At 41.0% G+C, this 23,421-nt stretch overlaps 1 protein-coding gene across 1 annotated transcript; it reads left to right on the forward strand.

Moving 5' to 3' along the window:
* The first annotated feature begins 1,615 nt into the window (after positions 1–1,615).
* Positions 1,616–22,998, forward strand: Ppih (peptidylprolyl isomerase H). Its single transcript, XM_027937671.2, has 10 exons — positions 1,616–1,704; positions 2,037–2,101; positions 2,402–2,425; positions 2,661–2,705; positions 3,252–3,294; positions 9,083–9,175; positions 13,803–13,890; positions 14,602–14,642; positions 15,653–15,742; positions 22,820–22,998. Exons 1-9 carry the CDS (start codon positions 1,639–1,641, stop codon positions 15,719–15,721), a joined length of 534 nt encoding a protein of 177 aa, XP_027793472.1. The 5' UTR covers positions 1,616–1,638; the 3' UTR covers positions 15,722–15,742; positions 22,820–22,998.
* Positions 22,999–23,421: the final 423 nt, after the last annotated feature.

Raw genomic sequence — 23,421 nt, forward strand, 5'->3', positions numbered from 1 at the left:
GGTATTTTTAAGTGTTATTATTTAAAAGAAAAAAACAATGTAATCACATTTAAGTAAATATTTTTTTTAAAAACCTGTATAATTCCTTTTTATTTATTTATTTGGTACCAGGGATTGAACCCAGGGGAACTTAACCACTGGGTCATATATCCAACTGGCTTTGAATTTGTAATTCTCCTGCCTCAGCCTCCCAAGCCACTGGGATTACAGGCATGTGCCACTGTGCCCTGTTAAACCCACATCCTTTTATTGTTTTGGTAACAGGGATTGAACTCAGGGATGCTTAACCACTGAGCCTTATCTTTAGCCCTTTTTTATATTTTAGAGATAGAGATAGGGTCTGGCTAAATTGCTTTAGGGCCTTGCTGAATTCTTGAGGCTGGCCTCTTACTTGTGATACTCCTGCCTTTGCCTCTGAGTCTCTGGGATTACAAGTGTGCAGCCACCGGGGCCCATTTTAGATGCACTGAATTTTTATAGGTAACCCTTACTTCCTCAATCACTAGAAAGGATGATCCAAGGATACAGGAAATAATAGCTATTGTATCAAATGTGTGCTCTGACTGAGTCTAGCCCAAGGTAACATTTTTTTTTTTCAATCAATTCACTGGGTCTATTTAACGAAAACTTATTATATGCTAGTTGATAGTAGGCAACGCAGCCTCAGTTGTGAACAAGACAGACTAGGAGAGTTTTTACTCATGGAATTTATGTACTATTAGGGAGGAGGCTGTGTGTGGCAGGGAATGAACGGTGAGGACATATAATTTTGAACAGTTGAGCAGCAAAAAGAAAACCAGAGATCTGAGTGACAAAGGGCTTTTGTTTGGTTGCCCCTGGGCTGAGCCCTGAATTACAAGGAGCTACCCTGCCTTCCCTATAAAGGATCTCTAAGAATATTTCAGAATTAACATCTACTATCAAGACCCAAAGGAAAGTAGCGATTTTAATGACCTGGAGGAAGAGAAAGGCAGAATAGTAACTGAGGGTGAGTCATCTGAGGTGAGGCCAGACTACAGGTGGCCAGACTGCAGCATTTAGGGCTTTGGATGTAAGAAGCTGAATTTTATTCTAAATATGAGAAGCCAGTTGTTATTTCTTAAGCGCAAAGTTTATTTAAAAAACTCGAGTTGCTCTATAGGAAATGAGTTAAAAGTTTATGGCAGAACTGAAATTAGGATTCTAGTGTCCTGAATTCAAGGGGGGTACAAGTACTGAGCAAGCCTTATGTGCCAAGCCGTTTTCAATACCGAGGATGAACACAACAGAGATCCTCGTAAACAGTACAACCACCACGAAACAGTTGGTTTGGAGGTCCTGGCTTCAAGAGCTGAAAGCCTTGCTTATTCAAAACGCCCTGGATGTAAAGATTAATCTACACGTACTAGTACAGCCATGTCAGTGGGATGCCTGTCGACCTTGAGCAAAAAGATGCCCGGACTTTCCCCCTCCTCCTTCCCCTCTCGCGCGCTCCTTTCCCTGGAAAGCCCCCAGCTTCCACGAGCCAACCGGATCGCGCCTCGCGTCGGGGACCGGACCCGGTCGACTTCTACTACGCCTGCGCGGAACCCTCTCCCCCGCCGCGCAGCATTGGATTTAGTTCACCGGAAGCCAGATTTCTGCTTCCGGGTCGGAGCCATGGCGGTGGCAAATTCAAGCCCTGTCAATCCCGTGGTGTTCTTTGATGTCAGCATTGGCGGCCAGGTAAGGTACAGGCGGCCACCCAGATCTGCGCGAAGAGAAACCGCACGGGGCTAGCCGGGCACAGCTCACCAACCCAGAGGGGGAGGACTTGGGAGCCAGTGTGTGAAACTGCACCGGAGCCTTCCCTCCTGCGGGGCGGGAGGGTGTGAGTCTTGCCCACCCAAGCACCCTGCTTCTGGAAGGACTGGGCAGGACGCAAGGTTAAGCTAGGCAGATGGAGGAGGAGGTGGAGGTGGAAGTGGGAGATGCCTTGCGGCCTGGGGATGGGGCATCTCCCGTGAGCCCATCACGGTCGTGCGCTGGTGCTTCACAAAGACTCCTGCCGCTTGCAGGAAGTTGGCCGCATGAAGATCGAGCTGTTTGCAGATGTTGTACCCAAGACAGCCGAGAACTTTAGGTAAGGAATAACAGAACCAGGAGCTGGACATCCGCGGAATCACCCATCTGCCTCTGTCCACTCAGTGCCCTTGAGATTTGTTTTCTCTGGGTATTGTTCTGTCCGAATGGGTACTGCTTTTCTATTGTTCTCGTATCAACTTATGTTGTTAGGCTCTATGCCTGTGTGTCTTGACATTTGGCTGTCTGGTTGGTGAGTTTGCTGGATGCAATGTCTATACCCCTTTATCCCCTCCTGAGATTAGAGGTGCACACAGCTATGATGGCATAGTGACTGAATTGTTCATCTTTTCCCTTTTAGGCAGTTCTGCACTGGAGAATTCAGGTCAGTCTCTGCCTACTTCTGAGGGTGTGTTGGGAAAACATTGGAAAGCCCTGAGTCATAGAAGAGAATACCACAGGGATCTATCCTTAGGTGTTTCTCTTTTCTTTTTTTTAACTTCTATAAGTCTCTTCTCTCCACTTTCTTTAGGAGAGTTCCTTTGGCTCCAGTGTGTCCTAAACTGGAAAGGCCTATGATTACCTGATATCATTCCAAGTCTCTTTCTTTTTGGTTATAGAAAAGATGGGGTGCCAATAGGATACAAAGGGAGCACCTTTCACAGGTAAGGCTTTTGGTGAGATATTCTCGGGATTTTCACAAATGCAATCATCCTTTGGTATCAATGGGGGGTTGGTTCTAGAAACCCCCACATCCTTGCCCATGGATACCAAAATTTGAGAATGTTTAAATCTCTTATTTATTAATTTTTTTTCAGTACTGGGTATTTTAAGACAAGAGTCTCAATAAGTCACTGAAGCTGTCCTTGAATTTGGGATCCCCCTGCCTTAGCTTCCTGAGTTGATGGTATTACAGGCATGTGCCACCATGCTTGCCTCATTTCATATTTTATTTTTGGTACCAGGGATTGAACCCAGGAGTGCTTAACCACTGAACCACATGCTCATCCCTTTTAATTTTTTATTTTGAGACAGTCTTGCCAAATTGGTTAAGGCCTCACTAAGTTGCTGAGACTGCCTTTGAACTTGCAATTCACCTGTCTCAACCTCCTGAGTTGCTGGGATTATAGGTGTGCACCACTTCACCCAGTAAGTCAATATTTTTTTAAACCATAGAATCTTCTCTTAGGATCTTTTGCTCTCTGTTTTAGGGTTATAAAGGATTTCATGATTCAAGGTGGAGATTTTGTTAATGTAAGTACTGTTTCTTCCCTATCAAAGATCCATAGACAATTTTTTTTTTTTTAAATACCAGGGATTAAACCCAGGGGCACTTAACCACTGAGCCACATCCCTATCCCTTTTTATTTTATTTTATGTATTTATTTATTTTGAGACAGGTTCTTACTAAGTTGCTTAGGACCTTGCTAAGTTGTTGAGATTGACTTTGAACTTGGGATCCTCTTGCCTTAGCCTCCTGGTGGGATTACAGGTGTGCTCTACTGTGCCTGGCCATAGACTTAGTTTTTATTTTGTTATTGCTACTTTTACTACAAGAACCCAGTGTTCGGGTTTGAGAGCAATAACAAAGTTTGATGGGAAAAGTATAGAGATGGGGATATATTTTAGAAGGCTGACTGCAACTGACAGTACCCTTAATAAGAGATATCCACATTTTTATTGAGTCATTGATTTCCTTGGTCTAAACCTCAGTCTTCTGGGGATAGAAACTGAAATTGCCTGGCATACATACAGATGATCTGTGAGAGACTTATACTAATTGTTGCAATGTAACTTAGAACTCAGCTGCAATTTTTTTTATTTTTTATTTTTTACAATTTGTTTTTTCTAAATGGAAGTAAGTCTCTTTTTTCAGTGAGCTGAATGCTTATGTTTTGTTTTCCATTTCTGGTCTGGAACTTTCGTGTCTGGAAAGCAGTGGGCTTTTTTGTTTGTTTGCTTGCCTTTTGTATTTATTTTCTTTTTGAAAACTGAGTTTTTAATCAGTAATTGATTAGTGATCAAGGAATGAAAACAAAAAAGAGGTAGATTGTTTTGGGGAGATATTTATTCCATTCTTTGGATGAGCCCAACTGATTAGACTTACTGCTAACCATGACTTTCTTGTGACTACACTGTTTATGTCCTCATATCGAGTCTTCTTCTCCACCTCAACCTTGGAGGTTGTTTGAATAAACCACTTTTTCTTTTCTTTATGTTTTTGTTCATTTGTTTGACTTTTGGTCCTGGGAATTAAACTCAGGGCCTTGCTCCACTGAGCTACGTTCCCAACCTTTTTTGTTTTATTTTGATACAGGGTCTCACTAAGTTGTCCAGGATGGCCTTGAACTTACTATCCTCCTGCCACAGCTTCCATTGTTGCTGGGATTAAAGACATGAATAACTGTGCCTAGTTCTTTCATGAGTGGATTTTTTTGTTTATTTTATTTTTTTGGTACTGGGGACTAAATTCAGGGGCACTCGACCACTGAGCCACATCCCCAGCCCTATTTTGTATTTTACTTAGAGACAGGGTCTCAGTGAGTTGCTTAGCACCTCCCTGTTGCTGAGGCTGGCTTTAAACTCATGATCCTCCTGTCTCAGCCTCCCTAGCCGCTGGGATTATAGGCATGTACCACGGTGCCCGGCTCATGAGTGGATTTTTGTTTGTCTTTTTGGTACTGGGAATTGAATGCAGGGACACTTTATTGCTGAGCTACATCACCAGCCCCTTTTTCCTTATTTCATTGTTTTATTTTGGGACAGATTCTCACTAAGTTGCTGATGCTATCCTTGAACTTACAGTCCTCTTGCCTCTTCCTCCCAAGTCACTGGGATTATAGGCATGTGCTACCATGCTCAACTTTCTCATGTTTTTTGGTTTTGGTTCTGGCACTGGGGTTGAACCCAGAGGGGCTTTTACCACTGCGCCACATCCCCAGTTCTTTTATTTATTTATTTATTTTTAATTTTTGAGACAGGGTCTCACTAAGTTGCTTAGGGCCTTGCAAAGTTGCTGAGACTGGCCTTGAATTTTCAGTCATCCTGCTTGAAACTCCCAAGTCACTAGGATTACAGGCATACACCACTGCTCCCAGCATCTCATGTGTTTTTAAAGACCTCTCTTTTCTGTGTAAGATTACAAAGTGGCAGATTTGGAGCTAAGCCATGCTTTTAAATATGTTTTAGTTTAACTGCATGGTGTTGTATTTCATCTACGCTATGTTTTAAAACTTCAAATTTCAAAAACATTCTGGAATTTTGTTTTCTCTTTGAAAAATGGAAAATGGCACACATCTGTAATCTTAGCAGCTTAAGAGGCTGAGGCAGGAGGATTGCAAGTTCAAGACAGCCTCAGCAACTTGGCAAGACTCTTTTTAAAAACAAACAGTAAAAAGGGCTGGGAGTGTAGTGTAGCTCAGTGGTAAAGTGCTCCTGGGTTCAAGCCCCAGTACCCCCCCCCCCAAAAAAGGGAAAGTGGGTGTTCACTAGGCCTGCTTTTCTCATACAGTGACAATTGGTTAAAATCTAGTAACTGGTTTCTTTAGACAAGGGTAACCTTACCATTTCACCACAGTTTCCACTACCTGTTTCCCTTATATATGCCACCTGCCCCTTTAGGCATTACCTTCTTCCTATAGTCTCTTGCACTGTGGGATTGTTTTATAGGGATGGGACTGGTTTCTTACTGGTCTTTGCTTTGTCCCTATCCCACCACTTGATAACCCAAGGGTTGGAAAATAATTGCTCAGTCTCAGGGCTGGAGTTTAGAGAGAAGCAATTGCTCAGAGCCTCCCTTAGGGAAGACAAGATAGAATGAGTAAGATCCAGAAAAAGCAGGATTTAAAACCTTCTAAAGTTTGAACAAGACTATTTTTTCATTTTGTTTTTAATAATATTTATTGTTTTGTTCTGGTCACAAAAGAAAAGTGTGAAGAAGAAAATTAATCCTGCCCAATCTCCCCTCTCAAGGAATATATACTGTTAGCATTTTGATTTATAGTTGCTAGTCTTACTATATTAGAATATGTGTATCTACTTTTTTTTAAAATTGGGTACTAGAAATTGAACCCAGAGATCACACATGCTGTGCCACTGAGGTACATCCCCAGACTTTTTTTAAAATTTGAGATAGGGTCTCACTCATTTGTGCAGGTTAACCTTGAACTTGGGACTTCCTGCCTCAGCCTCCTAGGTACCTATGCCATTGAATCCAGCTGTGTATACCTACTTTTTTTTTTCCCCCTGTGGTACCTGGGATTGAACTCAGAGGCACTCGACCACTGAGCCACATCCCCAGCCCTATTTTGTATTTTATTTAGAGACAGGATCTCGCCCATTGCTGAGGCTGGCTTTGAACTCATGATTCTCCTGTCTCAGCCTCCTGAGCAGCTGGGATTACAGGCGTGCGCCACCGCACTTGGCTATATACTTTTTACCACACTTAAACTGATGTATCCTGTATTACCCAGGGTTCTTCAGAGAAACAGGACCAACAAAATGAATGTATATGAGTGTGTGGGTGTGTGTAAATATATATGTATGTATGTATATTATAAAAGAGGAGATTTGTTAAATTGGCTCACATAATCACAGAACCTGTAAAATTCCATGATAGCTATCTGTAAGCTAAAGAACCAGAGAAGCAGAAGCCTCACATCCAGGAACATCTAGTACGCCTGCTAGTATGAGGCTGAAGGCCAGAGATCTCTTGGAGGGTTTCTAGGTGCAATCCCAGAGTCCAAAGACTGAAGAACCAGGAGTCTGACACCAAAGGGCAGCAGCACAAATGAAGGTGTCCCACTCAGGAAGGAAGAACAAGAGAGAGAGAGAGAGAGTTTCCCCTTTTTTTGCTTGTCTGTTCCATCTATCTAGGCCCCCAGCCATTTGGATAGTGCTTATCCACACTCAAGAGTATGTTTTCCCCATTCAGTCAATGTCCATGTGCCAATATTCTCGGGAAACACCTCCACAATCACACCCAGCAGTAATGTTTTGCCAGTTCTCTAGGTATCCTTAGTCTGATAAAGCTAACACGAAAATCAACTATCACACCTTATTTTTCATATTTAGAAATTGTCAGTCCTTTTCCTTGTCATTAAGTTTTTTTTTTAAAAAAGCTTTGTAGCTGGGCATGGGGGTACGCACCTGAAATCCCAGCTAGTTTGGAGCCTGAGGAAGAAGGATTGCAAGTTTGAAGCCAGCCTTGGCAGCTTAATGAGACCCTGTCTCAAAATAAAAAATAAAATGGGCTGTGGATGTAGATCATGGTAGGCCTTCCTCAGTACCAACATCAACAAAAAGAGTGGAGATTTCATACTCACTAGATAAGTAAAGAAGACAAGGTTGAAGCTGGGCACTGTAGGGCATGTCTGTCATCCCAGCAGTTCAGGAGGCTGAGGCAGGAATATCGTGAATTCAAAGCCAGCCTCAGCAAAAGTGAGGAACTAAGCAACTCAGTGAGACCCTGTCTCTAAATAAAATACAAAATAGGGCTGGGGATGTGGCTTAGTGGTCAAGTGCACCTGAGTTCAATCTCCTGCACCCCACCCCCATCTCCTGCACCCCACACCCGCCCCCCAAAAAAGACATCAAGGCTGAGATAGGAAGTTGCTTTCCTAGCTAATAAGTGATAGATTTGGAACTCAAATCTAGGCCCTTCACTACACAAAATGTGATATTTATCCAAATAAAAGTTTGAATCTGGACAGTTTTCCTTTCTTCCTAGTTTGGTAGGCTTTACCTCAGAAAGGGACCCTGTATTCTGAACTAAGTCAGTGTTTGTTTGATTTTTTAAAAATTAAAAAAAAAATTGTTGATGAACCTTTATTATTTACTTATTTGTTTGTTTATTTGTATGTGGTGCTGAGAATTGAACCCAGTGCCTCACACATGCTACACTGAGCTATAACCCCAGCCCTAGGTCAGTGTTTTCCAGTCCTACCACATATCCAATATTCTTTCTCTTTACTGACTAGGAAAGACTGATCTTTTTGGCATCCCTCAGTATTACCTTTTAAACCTCAGGGATTATGTTTAAGACTTTATTACCCAGAATTCAGTTTGCTCATTTGAAAAATAGAGATGATACCACTTATTCCATAGGACTGTTGTAAAAGCAAAGAGATAATGCAAATCTTGTTTAAGCAGAAATTTGGGGAATTTATGATTAAAGTGGGTGTTTCACAGAATCAAAGGAAGAAATAGAAACAGGAACTACAAAGAACCAAGGTGGTTCTTTTTTTTTTTTTTTTGTAGTTGTAGGTGGATACAATACCTTCATTTTATCCATTTTTATCCATTTATCTTTATGTGGTGCTGAGGATTGAACCCATGTGTCAGGAAAGCACCCCACCACTGAGCTACAGCCCCAGCCCCCAGCCCCCCAAGATGGTTCTTTAATTCTGTTTCTCTATTGCTCTCTGCACATCTGTACTATGTTCTCTTTCTCTCCTCTAGTCTACTTTGCAGAAAATAGACACCTCCAGTTTCCCAATTCACTGGTGCAAATTCAACCTCAGAGAGAGCATCTATTCCACTTCTGGATTCCTAGAGATGGAATTCTAGTTGGCCCAGTATGGGTTAGATATTCTTCCCTGGACTAATCAACTTTGGCTGGACAGGAGGGTAGCATCATGTATAGACCAGAGTGCCAAGAACTTACCTACCCTCATAGATATTTTGGGGAGTGGGTGGTACTCACTCAAGTGGGTACTTTTATGTCACTGCATTCATGAGAGTCTTTGGGAATGATAGGATTATATATGTGATCACTGTGCTGTTGTTCCTTACTTTGCCTTTACCTTAACAATCTTTCTAGAGGATCTGTTTTATCCAGTCAGTGAAATGCCTTGGTGAGAGTCTGGTCTTGCAGGTGCCTTACCTGGGTCTTGCTTTGATTGCAGGGTAGGACCAAAGAGATGTGGTTTGCAAGGTAACCAAGAATAGTAAAAGTAGACTTTAAAGAAGCTGGGCTTTGGGTTTAGTATTTCCAGGGTGCCCAGCCCTCCAAACCACTAATTCTTTGTTTCTCTTTGCTCAGGGAGATGGTACCGGAGTTGCCAGTATTTACCGGGGGCCATTTGCAGATGAAAATTTTAAACTTAGACACTCGGCTCCAGGCCTTCTTTCCATGGTAAGTGAGGTTCAGTCAAGAATTTGGGTTAGGTTGATTGCAGGTTTCTGGGCCCACATGAGGCCCAATCCTGTCTCTGAATAGGAGCAAATGTTTTCCTTCTCTTGCTTGACTCTGGCCTCACATCTGCCACCTCCTTCCTTAGTCTGGTTGTTGGGCAAGGCCTGCTAGCATTTATTATCCAGACTTCAATTTGCTCACCTGAAACATGGAGAAGAAAATCACATTCTGATTTGTTTCTTACTTTTGTGTGAGACAGGATGTGTGGCTGGGCATTCAGCTTTATGGCTCAGAATGCAACTAGTTGTGCTCTCAAGACCTGGTGTTCACCTACTCATTGTCCTACCCATGGTCACTCACTCACTGCAGCTGTTTACCTACGCTGCCTGCTGGCCACTCACCTGCTTTTCTCACTCACCTCTTGTTCATCAGTCCTGCTCCCATGTCCCACCACCCTGACCCCCATTTATAATCTCTGGCATCTCAACCCCCTTTATAGTCTTCTGTTCTCCTCACTCTCCTCCATACTCGCTTCTGTGTATTCATCCCTCACTCATCCTTTGCCTTATTCTTCCCTCTTTCTTCTCTCTCATTTCCCACCCATAGCACCAATTTCCCTCCATCAGTACCCCAAGTCTCACTTTCCCAGCCCTAATATTTACATGCATATTCTCTGTCCTGCTTGCGCACTCTTCACAGCCACTTTGTTTCAGTTCTTATGATAAAGTATAAGAATATAGCCTTGAGCCGGGCGTCGTGGTGCCTGTCTGTAATCCCAGCAGCTTGAAGGCTGAGACAGGAGGATTGAAAGTTCATAGCCAGCCTCAGCAATAGTGAGGCACTAAGCAACTCAGTGAGACCCTGTCTCAAATAAAAATACAGAACTGGGCTGGGGATGTGGCTCAGTGGTTGAGTACCCCTGAGTTCAACCCTAGTACCCCCCCCCCCAAAAAAAAAAAAAAAAAAAAAGAATATTCCCTTGATTCCTACCATTGTGATACTTGCCACTTACCAGAGAAAACATGCAGGTAAAATGACCAGTTTGGTATAGTGTAGTCTTTGCCATCAGGGTATAAAGGTAAGGGTGCCTCTGTGGACATAAAAAGGGCTGGGAAGGCCCAGAGGAATGAGAATGATTGCTTCTAGGGGTTGGAGAAGCCTTCACAGAGGAAAGGACATCTGAGTTCTTAAATAAATTTTGTACTGGATAACAAGAAAAAGGAGCGTTTCAGGTATGGCAAACAGATTCTGCAAAGGTCCAAGACCATAAAATAGCAGGGCTGAATATTCAAGGGTCAGAAAGTGATAAAGGTAATGAGAGCAGAGGATGCAAATGGCGGGAGGGAATGGCCAGTAGAGAAACTGAAGGGGCAGGTAGATCTAGCTCCTGAAGGGCTAGAAAAAGGTTGAGGTGTATGGGCTTGCTTTCACAGGTTTTGGAGAGCCATATACAATCCTTTAAATAGAGTTGATCAACTTTGTGTTTGAGAATGAAGACTCTACCTGTAGTGTGAGTGGCATTTGGGAAATTGAGGCAAGGAAGTCATTAAGAGGCAACAATTGGGCAAGACTAGATTAGCAGTTTGCAAGTCCCTTTAGTAAGAAAGCCAGGCTGGATAAGCACAGGTAAAAGGTGCAAAACCAGCTAAGGTGGGCTTATCTTTGCTGTGAGAATTAAAACCCCTCTCTGGTCATGGCATAGTGCTAGCACCTGTGGAGGAATTGGAAAAATGGAAGGAAGCCTTGGTTTCTGTCCCCTTTAGGCTGATATTAACTAAGGTGGGTTTTGTTGTTGTTGTTGTTGATGTTTGTTTGGTTTTGGTACTGGGGATTAAACCCAAGGGTGCTTTACCACTGACCTTTTTATTTTTCATTTTGAGACAGTGTCTTATTATTAAGATTGGCCTCAAACTTGCAATCCTCCTGCTTAAACTTCTTGAGTCACTGGGATTGCTGACATGTGCCACTGTGGCTGGCATTATTGGCCACGTTGTGCTATTGTAAGTCTTGTAGCATGGTTGTTTTGGCTTCCATCTTTCCATTGAGTTCTTCAAGGACAGAAGTGAGTCTCCTGATTACCAGGCCTTTCTTCCTGTCATAGAAAGGCTATTGAACAAATGCTGATGAGTGACAGAATAACAATCAGAATAGTGGGTAACATTTATTGGATACTTAATAAGCACCTTACCTGCCTTATTTCATGTTAATACTCTCCAAACTCTGTTTGAGATAGGTAATGAGGAAACAGACACAGATAGGTCACATGTCTAAAGTAAGGTCACACAGCCAGTGGTAGAGTTGGGGTTCAAGCTAGGTTATCTAGCTACAGTTTATTCTCTAAACATAAGCTATACCACCAGAAGAATGAATAAATAAGTGCCTAAGGACAGAGTATTCCTGAGCTACAAAAATGTTCATATGACTTTTTGTTTTTGTTTGCTAAAAAATGATTATACTGATCTGCAAAATAAAGATAGATGGAATAGGGTCCCTGGGAATTCTGATCCCTTGTTCCAAAGCATGGACCTATTTTGGACAGCTCAGGTAGTCCCTTACTTTCATATATGAGATGTTCTTTTTGCATGTGTATGGTACTAGGGATTGAACACAGGGCCTCATGCATGTTAGGCAGACTCTTTGCCACTGAGTAACATCCCAGCACTTTTTATTTTGAGACAGAGACTTGCTAAATTGCCTAGGCTGGTCTCAAATTTGTGATTTTCTTGCCTTCACCTCCTGAGTAGCTGGAATTTCCAGTGTGTGCCACTGTACTCAGCTGAGATTTTTTTGTTGTTGTTGTACCAGGGATTGAACCCTGGGGCGCTTAACCATGGAACCATATCCTCAACATCCGCGCGCCCCCCCCCCCCCCTTTTAATGTTTTTATTTGAGACAGAGTCTCTCTAAGTTGCTTAGGGCCTTGCTAAGTTGCTGATGCTGGCTTTGAACTTGCAATCCTCTTGTCTCATCGTATGCTAAGATTACAGGCATGTGCCATTGCACCTGGCAAGATGTTTTTGAATACATGTATGAATGCCAAAAATAACCTCATTTTACTCTCTCTATCTTACAAAAACTAAAATAGCCTCATCTTACGTAGGAGATTTCTAAAGCATAATATAAAATTCTTAGAGATTATCCCTAGATGTTGGCTTTAATATTTTGCTAGTATTTTATGAATTTTTTTTCCTTCATAGTTGACCACAGACTCAACCATTTTAAATTCATTAAACTATCTGATTAAGACTAGTGACCTACTTAATATAAGTTCCAGTTTTGCTGGGCAAGCGCACGCCTATAATCCTAGCAGCTTGGGAAGCCAGGGCAGGAAGATCATGAGTTCAAAACCAATTTCAATAATTTTTTTTTTTAGTTGTAGATGGATACAATTTTTATTTATTTATTTTTATGTGGTGCTGAGGATCGAACCCAGTGCCTCATACTTGCGAGGCAGGCGCTCTACCACTGAGCCCCAGCCCCAACCTGCTGGTCTCAGCAATTTAATGAGACACTAAGCAATTCAGCGAGACCCTGTCTCTAAATAAAATATAACAAGGGCTGGGGTGTAGCTCAGTGGTTGAGTGCCCCTGGGTTCGATTCCTGGATTTAAAAAAATAAAATCCAGTTTTATCTCATTAGTATTAATTTTATGAGACCTATGTTTCTTTTTAGTACAAGAAGCACTTTCAGTTTTCCATTTCCTACTCATTTTTTCCCAGAATAAGAGAAGTTATGCAATAAAATTTTCACATAGTTACATAGTCACTTGTTAGGCAGTGCTGCTGAAACAACTTGGCTTTGCTTGTATACAAAGTCTGAACTTAGCATTTTAAAGGCAATTTAGTGATACATATAAGAAATGTTTTTTGATACATATAAGAAATGTTCATATGAGAAATGTAAGTATCACTGCACTGAAACTATAACCTATTCATTCATAATACATTATTAAATATAATGATGTTAAAACAATTTCAAGAGAGGAAAAGGAGAGATACAGCTATAGTTTCAGATTCTTAATTTAAAATAATACTTTTAATGATAAAATTCAATAATAAAAGGTTTGAGGTATAACCATAAATATAAACAATCACAAAACAAACATGATAGTTTGTTATAAAGTTATTTATTGATTGATTTGAGATGGTCTTAAGTTTGTTGCCCAGGCCAAACCTTGAACTTACCATCCTCCTGCCTCATCTCCGCAGGTAGCTGGGATTACCAGTGTGTGTCACTGCCCAGATAGTATAAAGCCATTTAAGATAAAAAGTTTATTGCATAGGCAACAGGTCTTTTCCTAGCAGGCACTGAATTTGTAACTGAAATCCATTTTTAACCAGTTTTGGACTAAATATACCAAATTATGTCCCATGAATAATTGTTTCTCTTAGAAAAACTATCATTTAGGAGAAATGTACATTTATTGAAAGATATAATTCCTCTGGGACAGGAATTGTGTGTTCTTTTCTTCCCCATATCCTAGTGTTCTAGAAGAGGCTGGATCATGATCAGTGCCCTGTTAGATTTGCTGAAAGAGAGCATAGATGAATCAGGCTCTTTTGGGAATCTTGCACTTCAACTAATATGGCCAGGGAAACTTACTACAAATATATTTCATTTATATCAGGCAAACAGTGGTCCCAGTACAAATGGCTGTCAGTTCTTTATCACCTGCTCTAAGTGTGACTGGCTGGATGGGAAGCATGTAGTGTTTGGTAAGTCCTACTCCTGTCCCATTGTCCAAGTCCCACTAACCCCGGGTGGGGCTTCCAGATCCAGTCTCCAAACTCTCACTAAGAGTGTTCAAGTGGTCAGGCGCGGTGGCACACGCCTAGAATCCCAGGGGCTTGGGAGGCTGAGACAGGAGAATTGCGAGTTCAAAACCAGCCTCAGCAACTGTGAGGCACTAAGCAACTCATTGAGACCCTGTCTCTAAATAAAATACAAAATAGGACTGGGGATGTGGTTCAGTGGTGGAGTACCCCCGAGTTCAGTCCCTGGTACCAAAAGAAAGAGCGTTCACATGGTATAACTGCTCTAGGTAGTAATAGGGAAGGTGGATATTGTAGGAAGGTGGGGAAAATGTGTGGTTAGGGAACTAGAAGGAAGGACAAAGGACCATCCGATACAGTATGTAACCATTTGGGTAATATGTATTCTAGGGGAAAGCCCAGATGCTATCATTAAAGAAATGCCACAGAAGCAGCATGATACAGTGGGACTTTGGAATTGCTTAGGCCTAAACTTGAACCCTAACTGACTACTTAGTACCTGTGACCTTGGATAAGTCATTTCACCTCACTGAATCTCAATTTTCAGAAGTTAGTAAGAGGATCTAATGAGATAATAGTTAAGAATCTGCATTGGGAATTGGAAAATGCTATGCAAATGTGAAAAATAAAGTCTAGTTCATGTTCTTTTTATAGGAAAAATCATTGATGGACTTCTTGTGATGAGAAAGATTGAGGTAAGTCTTTATTCAATGTCTTCTTTCTCAGTGTTTCTGATCTGGTACTATCTGACTAGCAGTGAGGAGATAAAGTATGAGTGGGCTTCATTTTGTTAGGCCCAGTTGTTATTGTCTCTGGTTTCACAATTGCCTCAGGAACAGGAGGGAATGCCTCTCAAGTTTTCTTGGCCCTGGAAACTAATCTCTCTGGCCAATACTGAGGTTTGGCCTCTGATAACCTTGTCACCTATTTGATAAAATTCCATTCTCAGCATTGCATTCAAAATCCTTCATGATCTGGTCTCTGCCTACCTCTACATGTCCCCTTCTTTTGACACTTCCTCCTTTGTGTTCCAATCACATCAGACTATTAGCTCTTCTCTAAATGTGCCATTTCTGTGCCCACATCCTACTCTTCCCTATTCCTGAGCCTTTGCTCATGTCCTTCCTCTACCTGGAGTGCTCATGTTTTTCTTCCTGGTGGGATCCCATTCATTCACACTCCAATGTCTCCACTCTGTGAATCCTTCCTTGACTTTTTTTTTTTCCCTGCCTTTCTTTTAAAAAAATTTTTTATTTGTTCTTTTTATTTACACATAACAGTAAAATGTATTTTGACATGTCACACATACATGGGTATAACTTCTCATTCTTGTGGTTGTACATGATGTGGAGTTACACTGGAGGTGTATTCATATATGAGCAGAGGAAAGTTATGTCCAATTCATTCTACTGTCTTTCTTCCTTCTTTAAGCATCACTTAATTATTCCATTTGTCCCTTTTTCATCTATTCTTAATACTTAATACATTGTTATATATCACAGGATTGCTATTTTCTTAGTGTTTTACATTTTCTCTTTGATTTGTGTTATATGGTTTATCTGTGTGCAAGGACATATATTTTCATATTGGTCTCTTGAGTTACTGAATCCTTAGTATAGGGAGAGAGCTGGCGGGTGTCAGTAAATGTTTGAGGGAGTGAGCAAGTCCCTGAGTGAATGAATCTTCACTGCGCTTTCTTTTCTAGAATGTTCCCACAGGCCCCAACAATAAACCGAAACTGCCTGTGGTAATTTCACAGTGTGGGGAGATGTAGTCCAGACCAAGACTAAGTCAGGTAAGTGTGTTCTCTCCTATTTGTTAGGAGGGAGTAAGGCTCCAAAGAAGGCAGTTTTGGTCTAGTGGAAAAACTTGAAAGACATGGATAGGATTGAACCCACTTCCTCTCTGTGTAACCTTAGAAAAATTTCTCTCTGAGCTTTTCCCTTCATCTGTCAGAAGGAGAGGATACTTATCCCTTAGGGTCATCACAAGAAACAAAAGAGAAAGGATTATGGAAGTACATTACTTTTCTCTCAATCTGAAAACCACTCAGGCAGTTTGTAATAGCACTGTCAAACTATAGCTCCATTCACTATCCAACTAGAAGGACCTGACTCCAACCCTGGGCAGCTCTACTGGGATCAGCCAGGAGACACATCTGTCATGCTTCTCATCAGAACTGATGTTGCAGTTAGGCCCTAACTTTAAACGCCTTACATTGCTCTGTCTTCATGAACTCCATTCCTTTGCATAGTATACTACTTCCTGCTCTGCGCTGGGCAGCCGGCTAGTAAAGAATTCAAAGGTCTCTACCTTTCAAGAGCTCCTAGGAATTAAGACATCCTTGGAGGTGATCACTACTAATAAGAGTGACATTGTAAGTGTTTTGAGACAACAAGGGAAAAATGGGTCACTCCCACCTAGGTGAGGGATGGTGGTATTTTGTCCGTCTTTTTTTCTTTTTTTCCAGATTTGCAGAAAAGTTGGGAAAACAGTACATTGAACACTAGATTCACCATTGATTAATGCTTTTGTTTTATTGTTTTGCCTTGACATTTGTTTTTGCTTTCCCTTCTTCTCTCCACTCCCATTCCCACTCCCTCTCCTCCTTTTTCTTATTCATTTTCCCCTCCTTTTTCTTCCCTTCCTCCCTCTTTCTTTCCCTCCTTTCCATTTTTTCCCATTTTAATATTGCAGACTTCTTAAGCGTACATAACCAGAATAATATTATCTAATATATGGTACATGTTCAGACTTCCCCCCGAAGTAACTTTTAGAGCTTTAAAACAAAAAGATCCTGGCCAAGTGTGGTGTCTTGTGCCAGCTAATTCAGGAGGCTGAGGCAGGAGGATCACATGAACCCAGAAGTTCAAGACCATCCTCAGCAACACAGCAAAACCCCATCTCAAAAAAGAAAAAGAAAATTTAAAAGTTCAGTCAAGATTCCTATCATATTTCATTTGGTTCTTTATTTTTTAATTACACAAGTAACAATATAATCTCTTTTGAAAATTTTCACACCAAAGAGATGAAATAAAAGCCCCCCTGAAATCCACATTCCCTCTCATAAGTCATTTCCTTATCAGTTTGAGAATTTTTTTTTTTTCCTTTTTGTGGTGCTGAGGATTGAACCCAGGGCCTCAGTGCATGCTAGAAAAGTACTCTACTACTGAACTATATCCCAGCCTCTTGGTTTGATATATGTTCATTGGGACATCTAATTTTGGAAGGATTTGTTTTTTCTAATTTATACTAGATTGTTCTTTTTTTTCTTTCTATTTGGCATTATGTCTTTTTGGGGTGATTGGAGACCAGGGATTAAACTCTGGGGCCCTCAACCACTGAGCCACATCCCTAGCCCTATTTTGTATTTTACTTAGAGTCAGTCTCACTGAGTTGCTTAGGACCTCTCTAAGTTGCTGAGGCTAACTTTGGATTCGTGATCCTCCTGCCTCAGCCTCCCAAGTGGCTAGGATTCCAGGCTTGCACCATCGCACCCAGCTTGGCATTATGTCTTGATAATTTGTCCTTCTTGGTTCATATGAAACTATCTTATTTAAAACAGAACTATAATAAATACTCTTATCAGACATTTGTACCATACAGTTTCCCCTTAATGATTTGAATATTTATACATTATAAATATTAGTTTTCTGTTTTATATGTTGTGACTGTTCTCTAGAATATACTGGCATTGTGTTATTTAAGGTTGAAAATATCCTCTGCTAACAGAAGTTCTAAATTTTGATGAAGTCAAATTGTCAATTCCTTATAACTTTTCAGTTTTGTCTTAAGAAGGTCTACACTTCCTCAGATCATAATGTCTTCTGTATTCTTTTGAGTATTTCAGTAGTTGTATTGTATACTTTCTAGAATTTATTTTTCTGTATGGTGTAAGATAAGTTTCCTGTCCTTTTATCCAAATAGAGTCCAGTCAAATATCAGGCCATACTTTGTATCATACTTAGTATCATACTTTGTGTTCAGGCATCTGGCACTTATAGGCATTCAGTAAAAATTTCTTACATGGGATGATAGAGAGGGAGAATGCCAGGCATCTTAGACAGGGAACTGATGTGAGCAAATGCTGAGGAAGGAATGCACAAGTGTATATTGAGTGCTGCAAGTGGACCACTCTCTTATTCAACCAAATGGACTCTTCTTAGGCCTATTGATACACTGAGCCTTCCTTTCTGCTGATACTGAGGGCCCCTTGGACTCAACCTGTTCTCCCTCTTCAGTAGCTATTGGCCCTTCTTACATTTTCCCACTCATTTCTTTGTGTAACTAAAGTTGTACTCATAGGTCCTTTTTCCTTCTGAAGATTGACCATGGATTATACTGGAGGTCAGAAGATAACAAAATGAATAAAGTTTAGAAATTCTTTATTTTGGAGCCTCTTTTTCTGTAATTTTGTGAGTTCTTTATAGAAATTACTACAAGTTCTAATCTGTGCCCCCATGAAAGCCCCTCTTGTCAGCCTGCAACCCAAGTAGAACAGATTCCTCAGATGGACATTTTACATTCCAGAGGCTTCCTCATCAGGTCTGCCAAAACATAATCCTTTTTGTAATAATGGAAATGTTCCATGTCTGCACTGTTTAGTATGGTAGCTGCCTTCCACATGTGACATTTGAGCACTTGAAATGTGCTGGTGTGACCATGGGACTGAATTTTAAATTTCATCTAAATTTTTTTAAGAGTCATATATGGCTAGTAGCTACTGTATTAGCCAGTGAACTCTCAACCTAGGTACCTAGGAACACTAATAAAAGCAGTTATCCCTTATTGAATACTTCTGTTGTCCAAATATTGAAATAAGAACTTCACTTGAATTATCCCATATTACCAAGAATCCCTATATTGGGGGCAGAGTGGCAGGTAGTATCATCCCATCATTTTTCTTCCCAGCTGTAAAGTTATAAGTATCTCTAATCTTGTAATCTATGAGATGAAGGAGCTGGGATGGAGATGGAAAACATGTGAGGTCTCTGATCATTGGTACCTCCTATGGAGCAGTTTCTCACAGAACTCTTTTATGTTTTGCCTTCTCAGGATCTGACTTTGATTTTGTTAAAAATGAAGGTGTCTGCACAGCCCTAATGTAGAAACCTTGGTTTTATCTTAGTGGGTCCTGGGAAGTCTTTTAATGATGAATTGGGTTAGCTATAGCACAAAGGAATCTTGACCTCAGGATCTTCCTGCTATTGTCTGAATGGGTTCTTGGCTACTTACATGTACATGGGAGTCAGTGGTAGCTCTGGTTTCATAGCCTCAGTGTCTTGGAAGAGGGCTGGCAGTAAGGTTAGGCAGCACTGCTAGTCTAATATGCTGTCTGCCTCCCTGTGATTCTCATACCTGGTACTAGTTCCAAGTGGTAGAGAGCTTTCTTTGGTTCATAGTTGCCTAAACTCCCATACAGATGAAAATCATTTGGGGGTACTTGCCAAACCTAACCTAATTTCCAGGTCCTCTCCTGCTTATCAAAGAAGTGTGAAAACCAACCTTTTATTTTAATATTTGTACTTAGGAAAAAATATTAGTACACACATAATATTACAGTTATAGCTTACAGTGAGACAATATTAAAATTCAAAGAGTGATAATGTTAAAAAAATTGTACCTGTGGACAATAAATATGGTAGTAGTTGTGAAGGTGCTATTTGTTCCCTCCAACCAATGCTGGGAATCAAAACCAGCATTGCTTATGCCTAAGCAAGCACTCTGCCACAGCTATATACATCCCCAGCCCTTAAGGTGCTATTTAAATGACTGAGGTCTAGGAAACACTATCCCCCATTCTGGAATTACCTGGAGACATTCCGGTAGGTAAAGATTATACAAGATGTGTTGGTTGCAATTGGTCTTGTTCTCCATTCATTCCTTAAGTAAGCACTGATTGATTGATAGGTTCCATGGCTGAGTACAGTGGCATATACCTGTAATCCCAGCTACTCAAGAGGCTGAGGCAGGAGAGTCACAAGTTTGAGGCCAACCTGGGCAAAGTGTGTCTGTTTGTGTCTGTGTGTGTGTCTGTTTGTGTCTGTGTGTATCTGTCACTGGGGATTGAATCCAGGGTTGTTTTACTGCTCGGCTACAAACTAGACTTTTTTTATTTTTAACAGGGGAGAGGGTCTCATGAAGTTGCCCAGACTGACCTCAAACTTATTATCCTCCTGATTCAGTCTCCTGAGTTGCTGAGATAACAGGTTGCACCCAGCTAGCCTATGCAACTTAGCAAGACCCTGTCTCAAAGACTAAAGAGCTGGGGCTGGGGTCCAGCACTTGCTTATTGTTTGTGAGGCTCTGTATTCCATCCCCAGTACTGGGGTGGAGGTGAGGGTGGGGAGCACTGGATTAAAGGTTTTAGAACAAGAAAATGTGAAGGAGGCCCGGTTCTGCCTGGAGCGGATTGGGAAACAGCTGAAGTTCTACAAGAAAGAATAGACCTTGTCAGGGGCTAAGACTGAGGTCATTCCTGACAGAGGCAAAGCATGTGCAAAGGCATAAAGGTAAGAGGGGGAACCACAAATAATTCAATATGGCCAAAGTGGAAGAAAATGAAGCTGGAGGAAGGCCAGAGCCAGCGCCAGGCAAATAATTCTTTTGCTCTTCTGAGAGGAGGGGATGGGCTTCACACAGTCCTCTCCCCGAGAGAGTCCATTGTGTTCCCATGATTCTCAAAGGGGGTCCTGACCCTCCAAAAAGAATTAGTCAAATGAGCCAATGAAAGATTTTGGGCAGGAGAATCTTATAGATGAATTTTCTTCTTCAGAAGATTCTGAAAGCGTGAACTGGAGGCTAGTAGGAGTTACTGTAATCCAGGCAAGAGAAAAGAGGATCCACATGAAAATAGGTCTAGGGAGTACCCTGTGAGATGTGGTAGTTTATACTTACGTGCCTTTGGAGTGTGTAAAACTGTTTGTTCCTTGCTGTGAAAGTTAGAAGCCTGTCAGCTGAAAAGGCAGGGGGGCCGGTGGGAGAATGTCAGGCTCCATTCCAGTTCAATCCAGTGCAAAGGTAAGCTGGCTGCAGATAACTGGGCCTTCTACACATGGAAATATGACTTGTAAGTGGAATGCTATTCAGCCTTAATAAAAAGAAAGAGGTAAGACCTCTGTGTAGTGGCAAGGTTTCTAAGGCAAATTGACAGTCAAGATGGTGTACATTGTGTAAAAAGGGCACAATTTATATTGAATAATTATTTCAGAAATTTTCTGCAATGAAAAGTAGTAGAGTGTTGATAGATACTTCTTTAGAGTAGAAACAAAAGAGACTTTCTATTCAGTTTATATTGTCCTACTTGAATTTTTCACATTGAGCATGCATTTTATAATAGAAGTATATACTATGCATATATGTAGTTCTAATTAATTCTAATTCCTCTCAGCCTCTCCCAAGAGCATGCCTCTAACTATATCTAACATCAGTTTATAAATCTTCCCTGATCTCTCTATCTTTTCCTCTCAGCTACAAGCCTAGGCAGTGGTCCCACTTGAGTGCTCCCACAACACTTGCTTTCTCTAAAATGTGCTGGTATGTTTTTCTCTGGACCAAGAATTTCTTGAAGCAAGGATCATGTTGACCAACCCAGTGCCTGGTCCAATAGTGCCTGGTCTTGGTGCACTATACAACTGATGAAACACATTTATTCATTTTTATACTGTTAAATTAGTCCAATGAGCCAATGAAAGATTTTGGGCAGGAGAATCTTACAGATGAATTTTCTTCTTCAGAAGATTCTGACAGCATGGACTGTCAGATGGCCCATGGTTAAACTTTTTATTTGTTTGTGGTTTTTATTTGTTTGTTTGTTTGAATCCAGGGGCATTTTACCACTAAATTATATCCCCAATCCTTTCTACTTTTTGTTTTGAGATAGTGTCTTGCCAAATTGCTGAGGCTGCCCTTGAATTTGGGATCCTCCTGCTTCAACCTCCTGAGTAGCTGGGATTAGAGACATGTACCTGACTCTTGGGGTTAAACTTCTATCTGAACCTGGCATCATAGAGGACATACTGACCATAGAGGAGAGTATATCCACATTTGGGGAGTAGTAGGAGGAGAGGGATAGTAGCATGTACTCATCCTGTTCCTTTAGTACAGCTAACACCAAGACCATAAGAAGGGTAGGCTCGGGCTGGGGTTGTGGCTCAGTGGCAGAGTGCGTGTCTAGCATGTATGAGGCACTGGGTTCGATCCCCTCCGCACCATATGTAAATAAATAAAGGTCCATTGACAACAAACAGATATATATATATATATATATATATATATATATATATATATGAAATATTATTTTTAAGTGGAATGCTATTCAGCCTTAATAAACAGAGGTAAGATCTTTCATCTTTCATTCATATATTTTATATATATAATATATAAGGGTGGGCTTTCCTTTCTCTGTACTCCTGGGACCAAAACCTGTAAGGAAGGAGCTCCACAGGGAGTGATCAAAGCCTGATAAAAAGGACACAGGCCTAGGAGCCAAGTAGACCAAGAAGTCCCACCACTGTCTCACTAACTCTGATGTTAGTTAAGTCATTGAGCTACTTGGGATTCTAGTTTGCCTCGTTGCAAATAGAGAATATATATTGCATAGAGTTGTGAAGGGTAAAAATGAGATAATATGTTTAGCCATAAATATTAATATCCTTTTTTTGGTTCCTATCCAATATATAATTTTGTTCTCTATAGGAAACTAAAGGTTTGACCTATGATAAAGAATTGGATGGGTTATACTCTTTGGGAAAGAGGATGAGAAGTATAGAGGACAGCTGGAAGCATTGTCTGTCATGAATATTGCTTTCTTATTCACTTGAGCTGCTTATCTCCCCATCCTCTACTGACCTCCCTGTCTCTGCCATTGTAGATCATTCCTTGCTCTGGATGATGTTCTTGAGTCATATAAGCTGGACTGGCCTCTGTGTTTGCACTCCTGCCTGCTGTGACCCTGTTTGATCAAGAGACCCTGGAATATCACAGATTCAGAACTACAATTGTCCGTGCTTAAATTTTCAACTGTAAATAAAGAGTTTTTGTGTATTGTCATTGTTTTTTGTTTGTTTGTTTTGTTTTGATTTGATTTTTTGTGCATGTGTGTTATTTTTAAATGATTATGATGGCCAGGCATGATGGTGCATACCTGTTATCCCAGTGACTCAGGAAGTTGAGGCTGGAGGATTGAAAGTTCAAGGTTAGCCTCAGTAACTTTGTGAAAACTTTAACTACTTAGTGAGACTCTTTTTCAAAATGGAAAATAAAAAAGGGCTGGGGGTATGGCTCAATGGTAGAGCACTCCATTGACTCCCAAGGGGTGGAGGGTGGGGGTAAAATGTGAGTAAAATGGAAAGGTGAGGGGGATAGGTTAAAAAATGATTTCTTGGAAGAGGTGCCATCTGAGGTAAGTATTGACAGATTGGTTGGAATTAGCAGGACATTAGGGTGGGGAAGAAGGAACTATGTTCTTAGTCC

Source organism: Marmota flaviventris, chromosome 10 (assembly GCF_047511675.1).
Source record: "Marmota flaviventris isolate mMarFla1 chromosome 10, mMarFla1.hap1, whole genome shotgun sequence".
Taxonomy (NCBI): Eukaryota; Metazoa; Chordata; class Mammalia; order Rodentia; family Sciuridae; genus Marmota; species Marmota flaviventris.

Bases quoted from the DNA above. Each gene is read 5' to 3' on its own strand.
- Ppih (XM_027937671.2), top strand. From the start codon at position 1,639: ATGGCGGTGGCAAATTCAAGCCCTGTCAATCCCGTGGTGTTCTTTGAT. The intron at 3,295-9,082 runs GTAAGTACTGTT...CTCTTTGCTCAG, and splicing joins AAGGTGGAGATTTTGTTAAT to GGAGATGGTACCGGAGTTGC. The intron at 14,643-15,652 runs GTAAGTCTTTAT...TTTCTTTTCTAG, and splicing joins TTGTGATGAGAAAGATTGAG to AATGTTCCCACAGGCCCCAA.